This window comes from Elephas maximus, chromosome 12 (assembly GCF_024166365.1).
Source record: "Elephas maximus indicus isolate mEleMax1 chromosome 12, mEleMax1 primary haplotype, whole genome shotgun sequence".
Classification (NCBI taxonomy): Eukaryota; Metazoa; Chordata; class Mammalia; order Proboscidea; family Elephantidae; genus Elephas; species Elephas maximus.
In genome coordinates, this window is record NC_064830.1 from 109494118 (window position 1) to 109507498 (window position 13381).

At 46.3% G+C, this 13381-nt stretch overlaps 1 protein-coding gene across 2 annotated transcripts in view; it reads left to right on the forward strand.

Annotated features, from left to right (window-relative positions):
• The window catches only part of RFC2 (replication factor C subunit 2), a 28825-nt gene that overhangs the window by 11719 nt on the left and 3725 nt on the right, over positions 1 to 13381 (forward strand). Inside the window, exons 5-10 of one of the 2 annotated variants that reach the window (XM_049904798.1) lie at positions 2271 to 2372; positions 4144 to 4244; positions 7939 to 8096; positions 8440 to 8505; positions 10195 to 10275; positions 11532 to 11645. In XM_049904798.1, the coding sequence (XP_049760755.1) occupies positions 2271 to 2372; positions 4144 to 4244; positions 7939 to 8096; positions 8440 to 8505; positions 10195 to 10275; positions 11532 to 11645 (622 nt within the window). Of the gene's footprint in view, positions 1 to 2270; positions 2373 to 4143; positions 4245 to 7938; positions 8097 to 8439; positions 8506 to 10194; positions 10348 to 11531; positions 11646 to 13381 lie in introns of those variants that run through there. The other variant, XM_049904799.1, reaches the window with a different exon arrangement.

Below are 13381 nucleotides of genomic sequence, written 5' to 3' on the forward strand. Positions count from 1 at the left end.
AAGTGGGAAGCCTCACACTACCTGATTTTAGAACCTGTTATACCGCCACAGTAGTCTGGTACTGGTACTGATATAACAACAGATGCACAGACCAATAGAACAGAATTGAGAATCCAGATGTAAATTCATCCACCTATGAGTAGTTGATATTTGACAAAGGCCCAAAGTCAGTTAAATGGAGAAAAGACAGCCTCTATAACAAATGGTACTGGCATAACTGGATATCCATCTGCAAAAAAAAAAAAAAAAAATGAGACAAGACCCATACCTTACAGGACGTACAAAAACTAACTGAAAATGGATCAAAAACCTAAATGTAAAATCTAAAACGATAAAGATCATGGAAGAGAAAATAGGGACAATGCTAGGAGCCTTAATACATGGCATAAACAGTATACAAAACATTACTAACAATGTACAAACACCAGAAGAGAAACTAGATAACTGGGAGCTCCTAGAAGTCAAACACTTATGCTCATCCAAAGACTTCACCAAAAGAATAAGAAGACAACCTACAGACTGGGAAAAAATTTTGGGCTATGACAAATCTGTTCAGCATCTATAAAATCTACAAGATACTGCAAAACCTCAACCACAAAAAGACAAATAACTCAATTAAAAAATGGGCAAAGGATATGAACAGGCACTTCGCTAAAGAAGACGTTCAGGTAGCTAACAGATAAATGAGGAAATGCTCATGATCATCAGCCATTAGAGAAATGCAAATCAAAACTACAGTGAGATACCATCTCACCCCAACAGGGCTGGCATTAATCCAAAAAACACAAAACAAATGTTGGAGAGGCTGTGGAGAGATTGGAACAGTTAATACACTGCTGGCGGGAATGTAAAATGGTACAACTACTTCGGAAATAGATTTGGCAATTTATTAGAAAGCTAGAAATAGAGCTACCATACAATCCAGGAATCCCACTCCTTGGAATATATCCTAGAGAAATAAGAACCTTTATACACATATATGCATACCCATGTTCATTGCAGCACTGTTTACAGTAGCAAAAAGATGGAAGCAACCAAGGTGCCCATCAACAGATGAATGGATAAACAAATTATGGTATATTCACATGATGGAATACTATGCAATGATAAAGAACAACAATGAATCCATGAAACATCTCAGTGACATGGAGGACTCTGGAAGGCACTACGCTGAGTGAAATTAGTTACAAAAGGACAAATATTGTACGAGACCACTATTATAAGAACTCAAGAAAAGGTTTAAACACAAAAAACATTCTTTGATGGTTACAAGGGTAGGGAGAGAGGGAGAGGGATGTTCACTAACTAGATGGTAGACAATAATTCGGTGAAGGGAAGGACAACACAATACAGGGGAAGTCAGCACAACTGTACTAATCCGAAAGTTAAGAGGTTTCCTGAATACAACCGAACAGTTCCAGGGACAGAGTAGCATGGTTGGGGGTCTGGGGACCATGATATCAGAGGATATCTGGGTCAATTGGCATAACAAAGTGTATTACAAAAACGTTCTGCATCCCACTTTGGTGAGTGGCGTCTGGGGTCTTAAAAGCTAGCAAGCGGCCATCTAAGATGCATCAGTTGGTCTCAACCCACCTGGAGCAAAGGAGAATGAAGAACACTAAAGACACAAGGAAAATATGAACCCAAGAGAAAGAAATGGCCACATAAACCAGAGACTCCATCAGCCTCAGATGGGAAGAACTAGATGGTGCTGGGCTACAACCAATGACTGCCCTGACAGGGAACAGAACAGAGAGAGAATCCTTGAAGGAGCAGGAGAAAAGTGGGATGCAGACCTCAAATTCTAGTAAAAAGACCAGACTTAATGGTCTGACTGAGACTGGAGGGACCCCAGAGGTCATGGCCCAGGACTCTGTTAGCCCCAAACTAACTTCGAACCCGACTCTTCACACAAATGTTAGACCAGACTATAAGATATGAAATGATACTGGTGAGAAGTGAGCTTCTTAGCTCAAGTAGAGACATGGGACTATGTGGGCATCTCGTATCTGTAGGCGAGATGAGAAGGCAGAGGGGCATGGGAGCTGATTGAATGGACACAGAAAGTACAGGGTGGGAGAAGGAGTGTGCTGTCTCATTGTAGGGAGAGCAAGTAGGGTCACATAACAATGTGTGTGTAAGTTTTTGTATGAAAAGCTGACTTGAATTGTAAACTTTCACTTAAAACACGATAAAAACGAAACAAAACTGAAGGACACTGAATTTGTTTTGGAAGGTGACAATAAAATTCTGGCTTCTCGTTTCAGGGGCATTGACATTGTGAGGAATAAAATCAAAATGTTTGCCCAGCAGAAGGTTACCCTTCCCAGAGGTCGGCATAAGATCATCATCCTGGATGAAGCAGACAGGTAGGGCACTTTGCCAAATATGTGTGTGTGTGTTTATGTATATATGTGTGTGTGTATGTATATATGTATGTATGTATGTATATAATGTATATGTATTTTAATAAAAAAAAAATTTATTGTGCTTTGAGTGAAAGTTTACAGATCAAGTCAGTCTCTCACAGGAAAATTTATCTCCACCTTGCTATATACTCCTAGTTGCTCTCCCCCTAATGAGACAGCACACTCCTTCTTTCCAGCCAAATATATTTCGACCTTGATTTCTAAATCTCTTACAGAGCTTTGTTGGCAGGAAAAGCTGTCACCATTGCCCTTCTGTGGTGGGTGGGGCCTGTGCCTTAGACCTTGTCTGCATTACATCACTCCTGGACGTTTGTCTAAGACGGTAGTTACGTGCTTGTCCCAGCATCCGTTACATGAACAACTGAAATACAAAAATTCAGTGACATTTTAAAAACTGTAAAGGTAGTTCATGTTCTGAAGAAAATTTGGAAAATAGCTGGTAATACCTTGCTTTATTTCTTCTCTTACTGATGCAGATTTTTACCTAGTTAAGACTGTGAGACATGTATTTTGATGTCCTGGTTCCTCCTTTTAATGTAAAAACAGTGCTCTGTATTGTAGTAATCTTGCGGGCATGGTCTTTAGTAGCCGTGTTACATTCCGTGTGTGGGTGCACCTTAACCTCCTTAGTGTGATATGATTTATAGTACTAACAGCAGCTAACCTTTATTGAACAGTCACCCTGAGCATTTATGCCGGGTACTCTCCTAAACACTTGGCATGTCACAACTCTTTTGTTCTTGTTATTTTGATCTTTTTTTAAATTATGGTAACACACATACAACTCAGACGTTGCCATTTGAACGATTTTGAAGTGTACAGCTCAGTGGTATTAATCACACTGTTGTGCGACCATCACCTCTGTTTGTTTCCAAAACTTTTTCATCCCCCAAATAGACACTCTGTGCGCATCCAACTGTAACTCCCCGTTCCTCCCTCCCCAAGCACCTGGAAACCACGGTAAACTGTCTGTGCATTGGTCTATTCTAGATATGTCCTAAATGGGATCATGGAACATTTGTCCTGTTATGAAGGGCTTATTTCACTTAGCGTGATGCTTTCAAGATTCATTCAGAACTTTGATTCTCTTTAAGGCTGAATAGTATTCCACTGGGGTTTACCGTTGTGTTCACTCATTCTCCCGCTGATGAACACTGGGCTTGTCTCTACCATTTGACTCTTGTTTGTATCACATATAATTGCCATAACAACCCTCTGAGTTCAGTAGTAGTATCATGTCCATCTTACAGGTGATGACACTGAGACTTAGGGTCACACGGCTTAGTCGAGCACAGGGCCACCTGTGGAAGACCCTAATGGGGTCCTGGAGAGAGCTGAGCATGCTCGGTGAGGGGGTCAAGGTTCTCAGCGCTTTATTAGAAAAGTTGGCAGCTGACGTCATAAAACTATTCTCTTGGATTTCCTGTCATGGCAGAGCTGAAGGGAGCCCTGACCCCTGCATGTTTGGATGCAGCCACTGCAGATGGTGATTTTGTGTGTCTGGGCAGTAAATCTGCTCGGGCAGTCTTGCAGGGTGCTGCTTGTGGGTTTTGGCATTCATGGGGTGACATGATTACTTCTGAGACAACTGTGACTGTCCAGGACTTCAGACATGTCTTGTGTCCTGTGTTCTTGTTCACAGGGAGGGAGGGATTTGTGCCCGGGGGGCTTCAGGTCCCAGTTGCAAAAGTCTTCTTTTGTTTTCTTTCAGCATGACTGATGGTGCCCAGCAAGCCTTGCGGAGAACCATGGAAATCTACTCCAAAACAACGCGCTTTGCTCTTGCATGTAATGCTTCGGATAAAATCATAGGTGTGGTGAGCCCTGGGTGACTTGGGGTTCACATGGTGTTCACATTGGCCCTTTTTTTTAGCAGGGGAAGAGTACGGTCAAGCACTACAGAAGCATCTTTTTTGTTTAATCGTCATACAGTTCTATGAGGAGGCATTATTAACTCCACACTAGAGATGAGGAATCTGGAGCTCAGAGGGTTGAGTAATTTGCCCAAAGCCACTGAGCAAGTAGAAGAGCTGAGATTGTGACCCTAGGCCTGTCTGACTTGTGCTGTGTCAGGCACACGTGACGTTTCTGATGTCCTGTACACAGTGTCTTACTCAGTCACTGCTCCTCCCCAGATATGCTCTTGCACTTTTTGTTTGTTCCAGGCACTTAGCACACTGGGCTTTGTTGTTGCCAGGAATCGCTTCCTCTTTGATTTCTTAAACGTCGTCCTCTCTGACCTCAGTGTTCTGTCCTTCTAGCTCCTGCCCACCGTCCCTCCCAACAGCCTTTCTACTTCCTCACTGCTCTGAGTCTGTCAGCCCCCCACTGGTGTCACATCCTTCCCTTTCTGGTCTAGACCGAGAGCACCACACCGGCCAGCTTCTCTCCCACCACTTCTCACGGCACCCTTGTCGTGTTGTCTTTGCCTCACTTCTGCCCTGCTGAGCCCCAGCCCTTATGATTAAAGTTTTTTGATTTATGGACGTGCATATAGCTTGTCTCCTTAACCAGTGGTAAGACAAGTCTTTAAGGGCAGGACACTATTACAGACATGCCCCCAGTGCAGCCGCCATAGGGCTGAGCGTTAATGAATTTGTTCAGTGATTTTAAATTGCAGTTGTTGGCTGAGAAAGCTTTGACCTTCTGTCTTAGGGTTCTCTAAAAAAACAGAAGTAGTGAAATGTATAGTATGTATACAGAGAGAGAAAAAATGACTGACTTTAAGGAATTGGCTCACGTGACTGTGGGGAGTAAAAAGTCTGAAACTCGAGGGTCAGGCAGGACGCTGGAGACCTGCGGGTTTGCGTCCCAAAATCCGTAGGTGAGTGTTGGGAAGAGTGTGGAGTTGAGAGAGAGAGATTTGCCAAAATGTCTGTAGTCTGAAGGCAGACCGTACCCTAAAGAATTCCCCTTTTAACTGATTGGTTATATTCTCCTAGATTATATTATGGAAGGTATTTACATTATGGTGCATTACATTATATTGTGGAACATCAACTAGTTTAGTGTTTGGCAAAACCACTGGGAACCATAGCCTAGCCAAGTTGACGCATAAAATTAACCATCACACCTCCCCTTTTCATGAAATTAGTTTTTCTGCTACATAGAGCATCCTGATGATTTCTTTTAAGGGACTGTACAAACATGTGAGTGACATCCTTAAAGAAATGTATTTCTACACCTTATATATATATATATTTTTTTTTTATACGAAATGGTTCATGGTCAGATGGCTGCAGGTTTGATTTCTGAGACAGTCGCACCACTGGACTCCTAGACTGACACCAGCTGAGAGCGTGAGGCATGTCTTTTTTGAGGAAGGCCATGGCCTTCCTGAAACTCTGAAACATATTTAAATCCTGCAAGTTAAGCTTTTGGTACTTCTTCAAAGAGAAAAATCTAGTAAAGGAAACTCATGGTGGTGTCTGAATATCAACTGCTTTTAGACGGGAACCTCGGTTTCTAAGAGATCTTTCTCTTGTGTGATAACCCTAAATATGCAAATAAGGTTCAGTTGTGAAGCTTTGTGGTTTCAGATGAGTTGGAATGGACCAGCTCTTAGGAAAGGGGCTCTTTTCATTCATGTGACTGACACTCGGCCATTTTATGTGCAGAGCATCTCCTAGCACAAGGCGCAGTGGAGAATGCAAGTTTCTGGGAGGCTCAGCCCCAGCCCTCGCCCCACCGCGCCGAGTGCATACCTGGATACCAGGAGTAAACCAAAGCCATTGCCGTCTGATCAACGCCTACTTGTTGTAACGCTATAGACAGAGTAGAACTGCTGCATAGAGTTTCCCAGGAGCACCTGGTAGATTAGCAGCCTTTTGGTTAGCCGCCATAGCTCATAACCACTACGCCACCAGGGGTGAACCCCCAAACCTGAGTCACCCTGAGTCCTCCTTTCTCTTTCCTCACCACCGTAGGCAGCCCCTCACCAAATTCAAATCTAGGTGTCCTACCTCAGCAGTGTCTCTTGAACCTTTCTTTCCCATATCAGGTCTGTGCTCTCACTTTTTCTGCCTTGGCTGGTTGGCTTCTTGTTACCTGTGGTCCTTAAATGGCTGCCTGGGAGTCTTCTAAGAACAAGTCCGACTTACCCCTCCCCTGCTTAGTCCTTTGTGGTCTCCCATTGCCAACCACAACATGTGCCCCTCCTGAGCTCACATGCGGGGTCCAGTCTGCCCGAGGGCTCAGCTCTTCCACGCTGCAGCCTCGTGGCGACTTGCTGTTTCCTGAACTCACTTCCCTGGCACCACTTGTCTCTGAGTATGCTTTTCCCTCTGTCTGCGATGCCTCTCCAGCCAGGAAAACCTCATCCTTCACCACAGCTCCCCTCCACTGGGAGCCTCATCTTCTGCAGGCTGAGCTGCTCGTTCTCAGGTCTGGGCTCCAGCGCTGTCCCTGTATATATACACCTCTTCCCGTAGCCCCGGTCTGTTGTGTGTAACTTTCCTGTTTGCCTTTTTCTGTCCTGGTAAGCCTACGCGCTGAGGGGCTAGACCTTTGTCATAAGAGTCATTGCTGCATCCCTGACACCTAGGGCGGTCACTGGTCTGTTTTCTACAAATAATTAAACAGGATTATATGTTCCTCTGTGAGGTCAAAGGAGAGAGGTTGCTTTAGTCCCGGTGGTCTGGGACAGCACCATGAGGTGCTGGCTTTGAGAGGAGCTTTCAAAGATGGTTGTGATTTAGACAGGAAGAACTTGGACAGGAGGGCGCCGTACGTGGGAAGATGGTTGTGATTTAAATGGAAGAACTGGGCGGGAGGGCGCTGTAGGTGGGAAGAACACTGCTAGGCGGGGAGATGATGGTACCAGAGCTGGCTTTAGGAGAGCGGAGGATGAAGAAGTTGCGGGGAGATTTTAGTTACAAGGAAAAGAGCTGGGCTGTAATCGTTAGCATTAAAGGCTACTGAAGGGTTTGCCTTGGCAGGAAGAGGTGACGGGTTAGAGCCTTAGGAAGGTCGGTGTGGCAGGCGTGCAGAGTGTGGGTCAGAGAGGTCAAGTTGAGGCTTGGAGCTCACGGAGCAGCTGATATACCACCCTAAGCCAAAGGTGAAGGGATCTGCAGGGGTTCTCAGCCCTGGCAGCATGTGGACTCTCCTGCAGAGCTGTGAAGAAGCCATGCAGGGCCCGTTATTGGCCCAGACTGAATCGTATCTGCCCAGAGGGCCTTACACCTCCTGGGCAGGCAGCTCTGACAGGCAGTCAGATGGAGTCCACCTGGGCTGGTGCTGACTCACCTGAGGACTCATGGCACATGGGTGTCTCTGTCTTGGGGCATCTTCTCCCCTTCTGGAAGCTGTGGCTTGCCAAGGCCGTCCTTGGCAGTGTGGCATAGTGGTTGCTGTATTGAAATGTAGCCCTGTTTACCATGACCCTCTGGAGCACCTGCTGGTGGAAAAAGAGGTGGCGGCATTGCTGGGCCCTGTGGACTGGGTAGCTGCATCCTGGTGACTAAGGAACTAAGAGGGCCGTGCCATCGGCTGCCTGTCTGTTCAGAGCCCATTCAGTCCCGGTGTGCAGTGCTCCGCTACACAAAGCTGACAGATGCACAGATCCTGGCGAGGCTAATGGATGTGATTGAGAAGGAGAAAGTGCAGTGCACTGACGACGGCCTGGAAGCCATCATCTTCACTGCCCAGGGGGACATGAGGCAGGTACGTGCGGCCACCACCGTGCAGATGTGGGCCTCCTGGGAAATGCCTGCTGCCCAGGGACAAGGACAGCTGGAGTGGGGGACGTGTGCTCATCTCTGTGGGGCATGACCAGCCAGAGTGGGGGACGTGTGCTCAGCTCTGCCAGGAATGGCCAGCTGGAGTGGGGGACGTGTGCTCAGCTTTGCAGGGTGTGGCCAGCTGGAGTGGAGGACATGGACTCAGCTCTGCCGGGGGCGGGAAGGCGAGCAGGCCTTAAGGGAGAGCTCAGCCTGGACTCCAGGAAGAGGAATGGGACAGGCAGAGATTTAAAAGGCAATACTGACACATTCTTGTTTGTCAATAGGCGTTGAACAACTTGCAGTCCACTTTCTCGGGATTTGGCTTTATCAACAGTGAGAATGTGTTCAAGGTATGAACGCTGGTTGTTCATCTGCCGGGGCTGGTGGCATGGAAGCGGGGCTTGATGGAAGGAAGGCTTCCTGGGGCGAGGGGCGCTCAGGGAGCCGGGCCTGCTCCCAGTTGTTCTTTCTCTGCTGTCAGTTTTACTTTCACGCACTAGAGACTTAGGAGATAGCGGACATTCGGGTGATACCTCAGGCCCAGGGCTGGGTGCTCTCAGCGTGTCTGGTTTAATCTCACAACAGACCCACCACACAGATACTCTTTTTTTAATATATGTGATTTAAAAAATTGGTAATTATAGCAGTTAATGTTTGTAACAAAGTATTTGCCTTTCAAACATGCTTTGCGTGTACGGTGACAGCGACAGATTTTGATCAGTGCTTGGTGGACGAGGAGGTGGGCTCAGGTCAGGCAGGCGGCTTACCCGAGACCACGCGGGCTGGAGCTCAGCACTGTCCCTCGGCAGCTTCATAGCCCAGTCCTGCTGACCGAGCTCTCAAAGCCAAACTGTAGAAAAAGCCTCTTTCTCTCCCACGTTGGTGAAAGATTTTTCTTTTGGAAATTCTTTTTTTAACCATAAATTTATTTTTATCTTTATTGTGGCAAAATACACATTACGAAGCATTTGCCTTTTCAGCCGTCCGGGTGATTCCGTGACATTAGCTCGGCACCATGGTGACAGCTGTCGCCATGATCCCTCTCCAAATGTTTTTTTAATAACTTATTTTTGTTCTTGTTCGTTGGAGATTTTCTTGAAAACCCGCTACTACATCCTAACACTCAGCATCTAAATGCTGCTTTGGAGACGGCTTTCTCCCTTGTCTGGGGGCAGAATTGAAGAGAGGGCCCTTGCTATCAGTCCACGACTGCTTCTTAGCAAGTCTGTGGGGAAAGAAAGCCACGTTAAGCATCGTGTGGACCTCAGCAGCGACTATCATCAAGAGGGAAACTTGCTTCGTAGCCTGTGGAGAGAGTTATGTTTTTTCCCGAAGTGAGCATTGAGGGCTCTGGAAACTGGCGTCTCAGGGACAGTAATTGAATGGGGATGAGAAGACCAAGTGCAGGTGTACATAGGTACCGTCCTGAGATATCAGAAAGCTTTCTTTCATTTAGAAGATTTAAAATGTCATATGTTGCACTGGAGACAGAACCTAAGGCTGATGGAGGGAGTTGCAAGCAGGCAGCCTGCAGACTCCGGAGCTGAAGCACCACTCAACGGGCTGCCTGTGGGGTGCAGGGTCCCCTCTCTTCAGGCATTCATGCTGAGTCTAAGGGCCCTTTCTGGGGAAAGCGTATTTCTACTCTGGGTAGGAAATTGGTCCAAATGACCTTTCGGTTCTTAAGATACCAAGACGCGACGACGCGGCTCTGGGCAGGTGCTCCCCCAAGTGATGTAAGACTAATGGTCTTAAAGCCTTTCCCAAGCAGACTCTATTGGCCATTGTCAGTTTTACGCTTAATTCATCTTGTGTTTGAGCAATTTCTAACTATGGTGTCAAAAGCATTTTCCTCACGGCAGTAGGTTGACACGTACTTGGTGGTGAGAGGGGCATTCCCAGACCTGCTTCTGTTTGCTGGAGGATTCTGTGACGAGGAGTTGAGAAGTTGGTGAGGTGTATTGCCCAGCAGCTGGCCTGTTAGGGCCCCTGTCCCTGGCCCCCCACCCCTGACAAGCCGTTGTTCTTGGTGTGGGCAGGTCTGCGACGAGCCCCACCCCTTGCTGGTGAAGGAGATGATCCAGCGGTGTGTGAATGCCGACATCGACGAAGCCTACAAGGTTTGCCTCCTCCCTCATCAGAAGGAACATTGTCTCTCAGGCTGCTAGAGGGAACTGTGCTTGGGACCTGACGTGCGTTGCCCCATTTAATTCTTAAAATAATGTTAGGACTTGAGCTCACTTTACAAATGAGAAAACTTACTCAGGTTAAATTCCTTGCCCTAAGGAATTCACAGACTGGAATTCACAGTCTGGTCTTTCTAGTATAATGACGTCTTCTGTAAGAGGAATTGACCAACCTAAGATATGAGGAAAGACCAGTTCAGCTCCTTCCTGCCAGTGAAGCTGTCTTCTTCTCTGGTGGGGGCTTGAGAGCAGGCTACCAGGAGAGGAGGGACCAGGGGGACTCTAGCCTGATAATGGAGACTGGCTCTGTGATCAGATACCACAGGCATGATTTGGGTTTAAGTGATCTTCAGGTCACATGAGTGGCAATGGTGTGATTTAAGGCCATTGGTCTGATCACAGCAGGTTCTTTCTCTGCCTCTCCCCACCTCCCCCACAAACTAAAGCAACTAGAAGTTGACTAGCTTTAGGGCAGGGCTAGGCCTAATGTGAAACTGGAGCACAGGGCAGGGGGACTGAGGCAGAGACCCAGGCACAGGTCTGGGTCACTGAGTGGGCCTGAAGGAAGGCTAAACATTGATGGACACAGAGCTTCCCAACCCCCTAAATTCACCCCAAGATGCCAAAGCAAAGGCAAGAAAGACTGATTCCGGACTCTGCAGTCTGGGTGGGGGTGGGGAGTGGTTTGTAGAGCTGGGGACTAAGATTTGAGAAGGTATAAAGCTGAGTCTACTGTTAATATCTGTCCTGGTCAGGATTTGTTTGGGGCTAGCCCTCCTTGGGCCTGTGTTATGCCGCCAGCAGCTAGGGAAAGCATGGCAGATACCTTTCTTGGTGAGGTGATTAATAAGCATTTTAAGAGCCTTGGATAAGGACATTCATCACATGGGTATGGTAGTATCTTACAGTATAGTTTTAAACATTTGCAATGTTACCTCTGCCTGCTGGGAAAATAAGTTACATTACCCCTCATGTTCTAGAAGGTGTGACAAACAGGTGTCGTTTGCCCACCAACAGCTCTGTGGTATTCAGGCGATTCTCAAAATTGCAGGGGTTGTCTTAAGTTGACCTGTCTGCTCCCAATAGGCACCCTATCACGGTGTGATAGGCTCAAGATTGGTATGGGTTTGACTTCATTTCACCCTAGAGTCCTTATAGTTTACAGCCTCACTGTATCTTCTTTTGTCTAGATTCTTGCTCACCTGTGGCATCTCGGCTATTCATCAGAAGACATCATTGGTAACATTTTTCGAGTGTGTAAAACCTTCCAAATGGCAGAATACTTGAAACTGGAGTTTATTAAGGTCAGTAAGAGTATAAACATGCCTATTTCCTCAAGACTGTGGGCCATGGTGTGTTCTCTTTTGTTTTGCCCACAGACCTGGCACCTGGAAGATGCTCAGTGTTCCTGACTGCAGTGGAAGTGGGGGTTGGCCGGCTGTCCGAGGGCCCGGAGTTTGTTTAAGCCAGCTCTGCCAGTCAGTGGCCTGAGTGTTCCATAGGGCTTTTTAAAAATATTTTTATTTTTATTTAGGTCAGGCTAATTGAGGTATAGTTTAATCGCTTATAGGTACGTTATGCTGACAAACGTGTTCTAGTTATATAAGCACTACCGCAATCAAGATAAAAAAGTTCTGTTTTCCCAAGAAAATTTATTGGGACCCTTTGTGATCAACTCTTTTCCTTAGCCCCTGGAAACCACTGATCTATTTTCTGTCCCTATAATTTTGGACACAGAATTTTTGAGAATGCATAAAACGGAATCATGCGCAATGTAGCCTTTTGAGTCTGGTGTCTTTAACTTAGCGTAATGCATTTCAGATTTGTTCACGTTACATGTATCAGTGGTTGGTTCTTCTTTATTGCTGAGTAGTATTCCACTGTATGGATGTGCTACAGTTTTTCTGTTCACCAGTTGAAGGACACTTGGGTTTCCAGGTCTTGGTGATTATCGGTAAAGCTACTACAAACATTTGCATACAGGAACTAGGGTGAATGTGAACATAAGTTTTCATTTTCCTTGGGTAAATTCCCAGGAATGAGAATGCTAAGTGTTCCCTTTTACTCTTGTGAACCTCCCGGCATCTTCCTTTGTCTTGTCATGTTGTGCTGACATCCTCCTCATCGTGTATGGCCTTTCCCTTCACCCAAGTGAATGCCTGTCGACTGTCTAGTCGGTGATTTCCCTCCCTCTCCTCTCATCCCTGGTAACCGTCAGAGAACGTCTATTTCTGTGTGTAAGCCTTTTCTTGACTTTTTATAATAGTGGTCTCGTACAACGTTTGTCGTTTTGTGATTGATTTATTTCACTCAGCATAATGCCCTCCAGGTTCATCCATATTGTGAGATGTTTCACGGTTGCGTAGTATTCCATTGTGTGTATATACCATAGTTTGTTTATCCATTCGTCTGTTGGTGGGCACCTAGGCATTTCCATCTTTTTGCTGTTGTGAACATTGCTGCAATGAACATGGGTGTGTACGTATCCAGGTCACTGCTCTTATTTCTCTAGGATATATACCTAGTAGTGGGATTGCTGGAGCCCTGGTGGTGCAGTGGTTAAGCGCTCAGCTGCTAAACAAAAGGTTGGCAGTTTGAATCTGTCAGCTGCTCCCTGGAAACCCTATGGGGGCAGTTCTGCTCTGTCCTGTAAGGTCGTTATGAGTCGAAATCGACTTGATGGCAGTGGGCTTTTAGTGGGATTGCTGGATTGTAAGGTGTCTCTATTTCTGACTTTCTAAGGAAGTGCCATGCAGTTTTCCACAGTGGTTGGACCATTTCACACTCCCACCGGCAGTGTATGAGACTTACCTCCCTGCACCCTCACCAGCATTTTCTCTTTCTTGAATCATTTCCATTATTACCAGGGTGAGGTAATACCTCATCGTTGTCTTGATTTGCATCTCTCTAATGGCTAATGATTGCAAGCATCTCTTCGTGTGATTGTTGGCTACCTGAGTGTCCTCTTTGGTGAAGTGTCTGTCCGTGTCCTTTGCCCACTTCTTAACTGGATTGTTTTTCTTTTTGTTGTCGAGGCGGT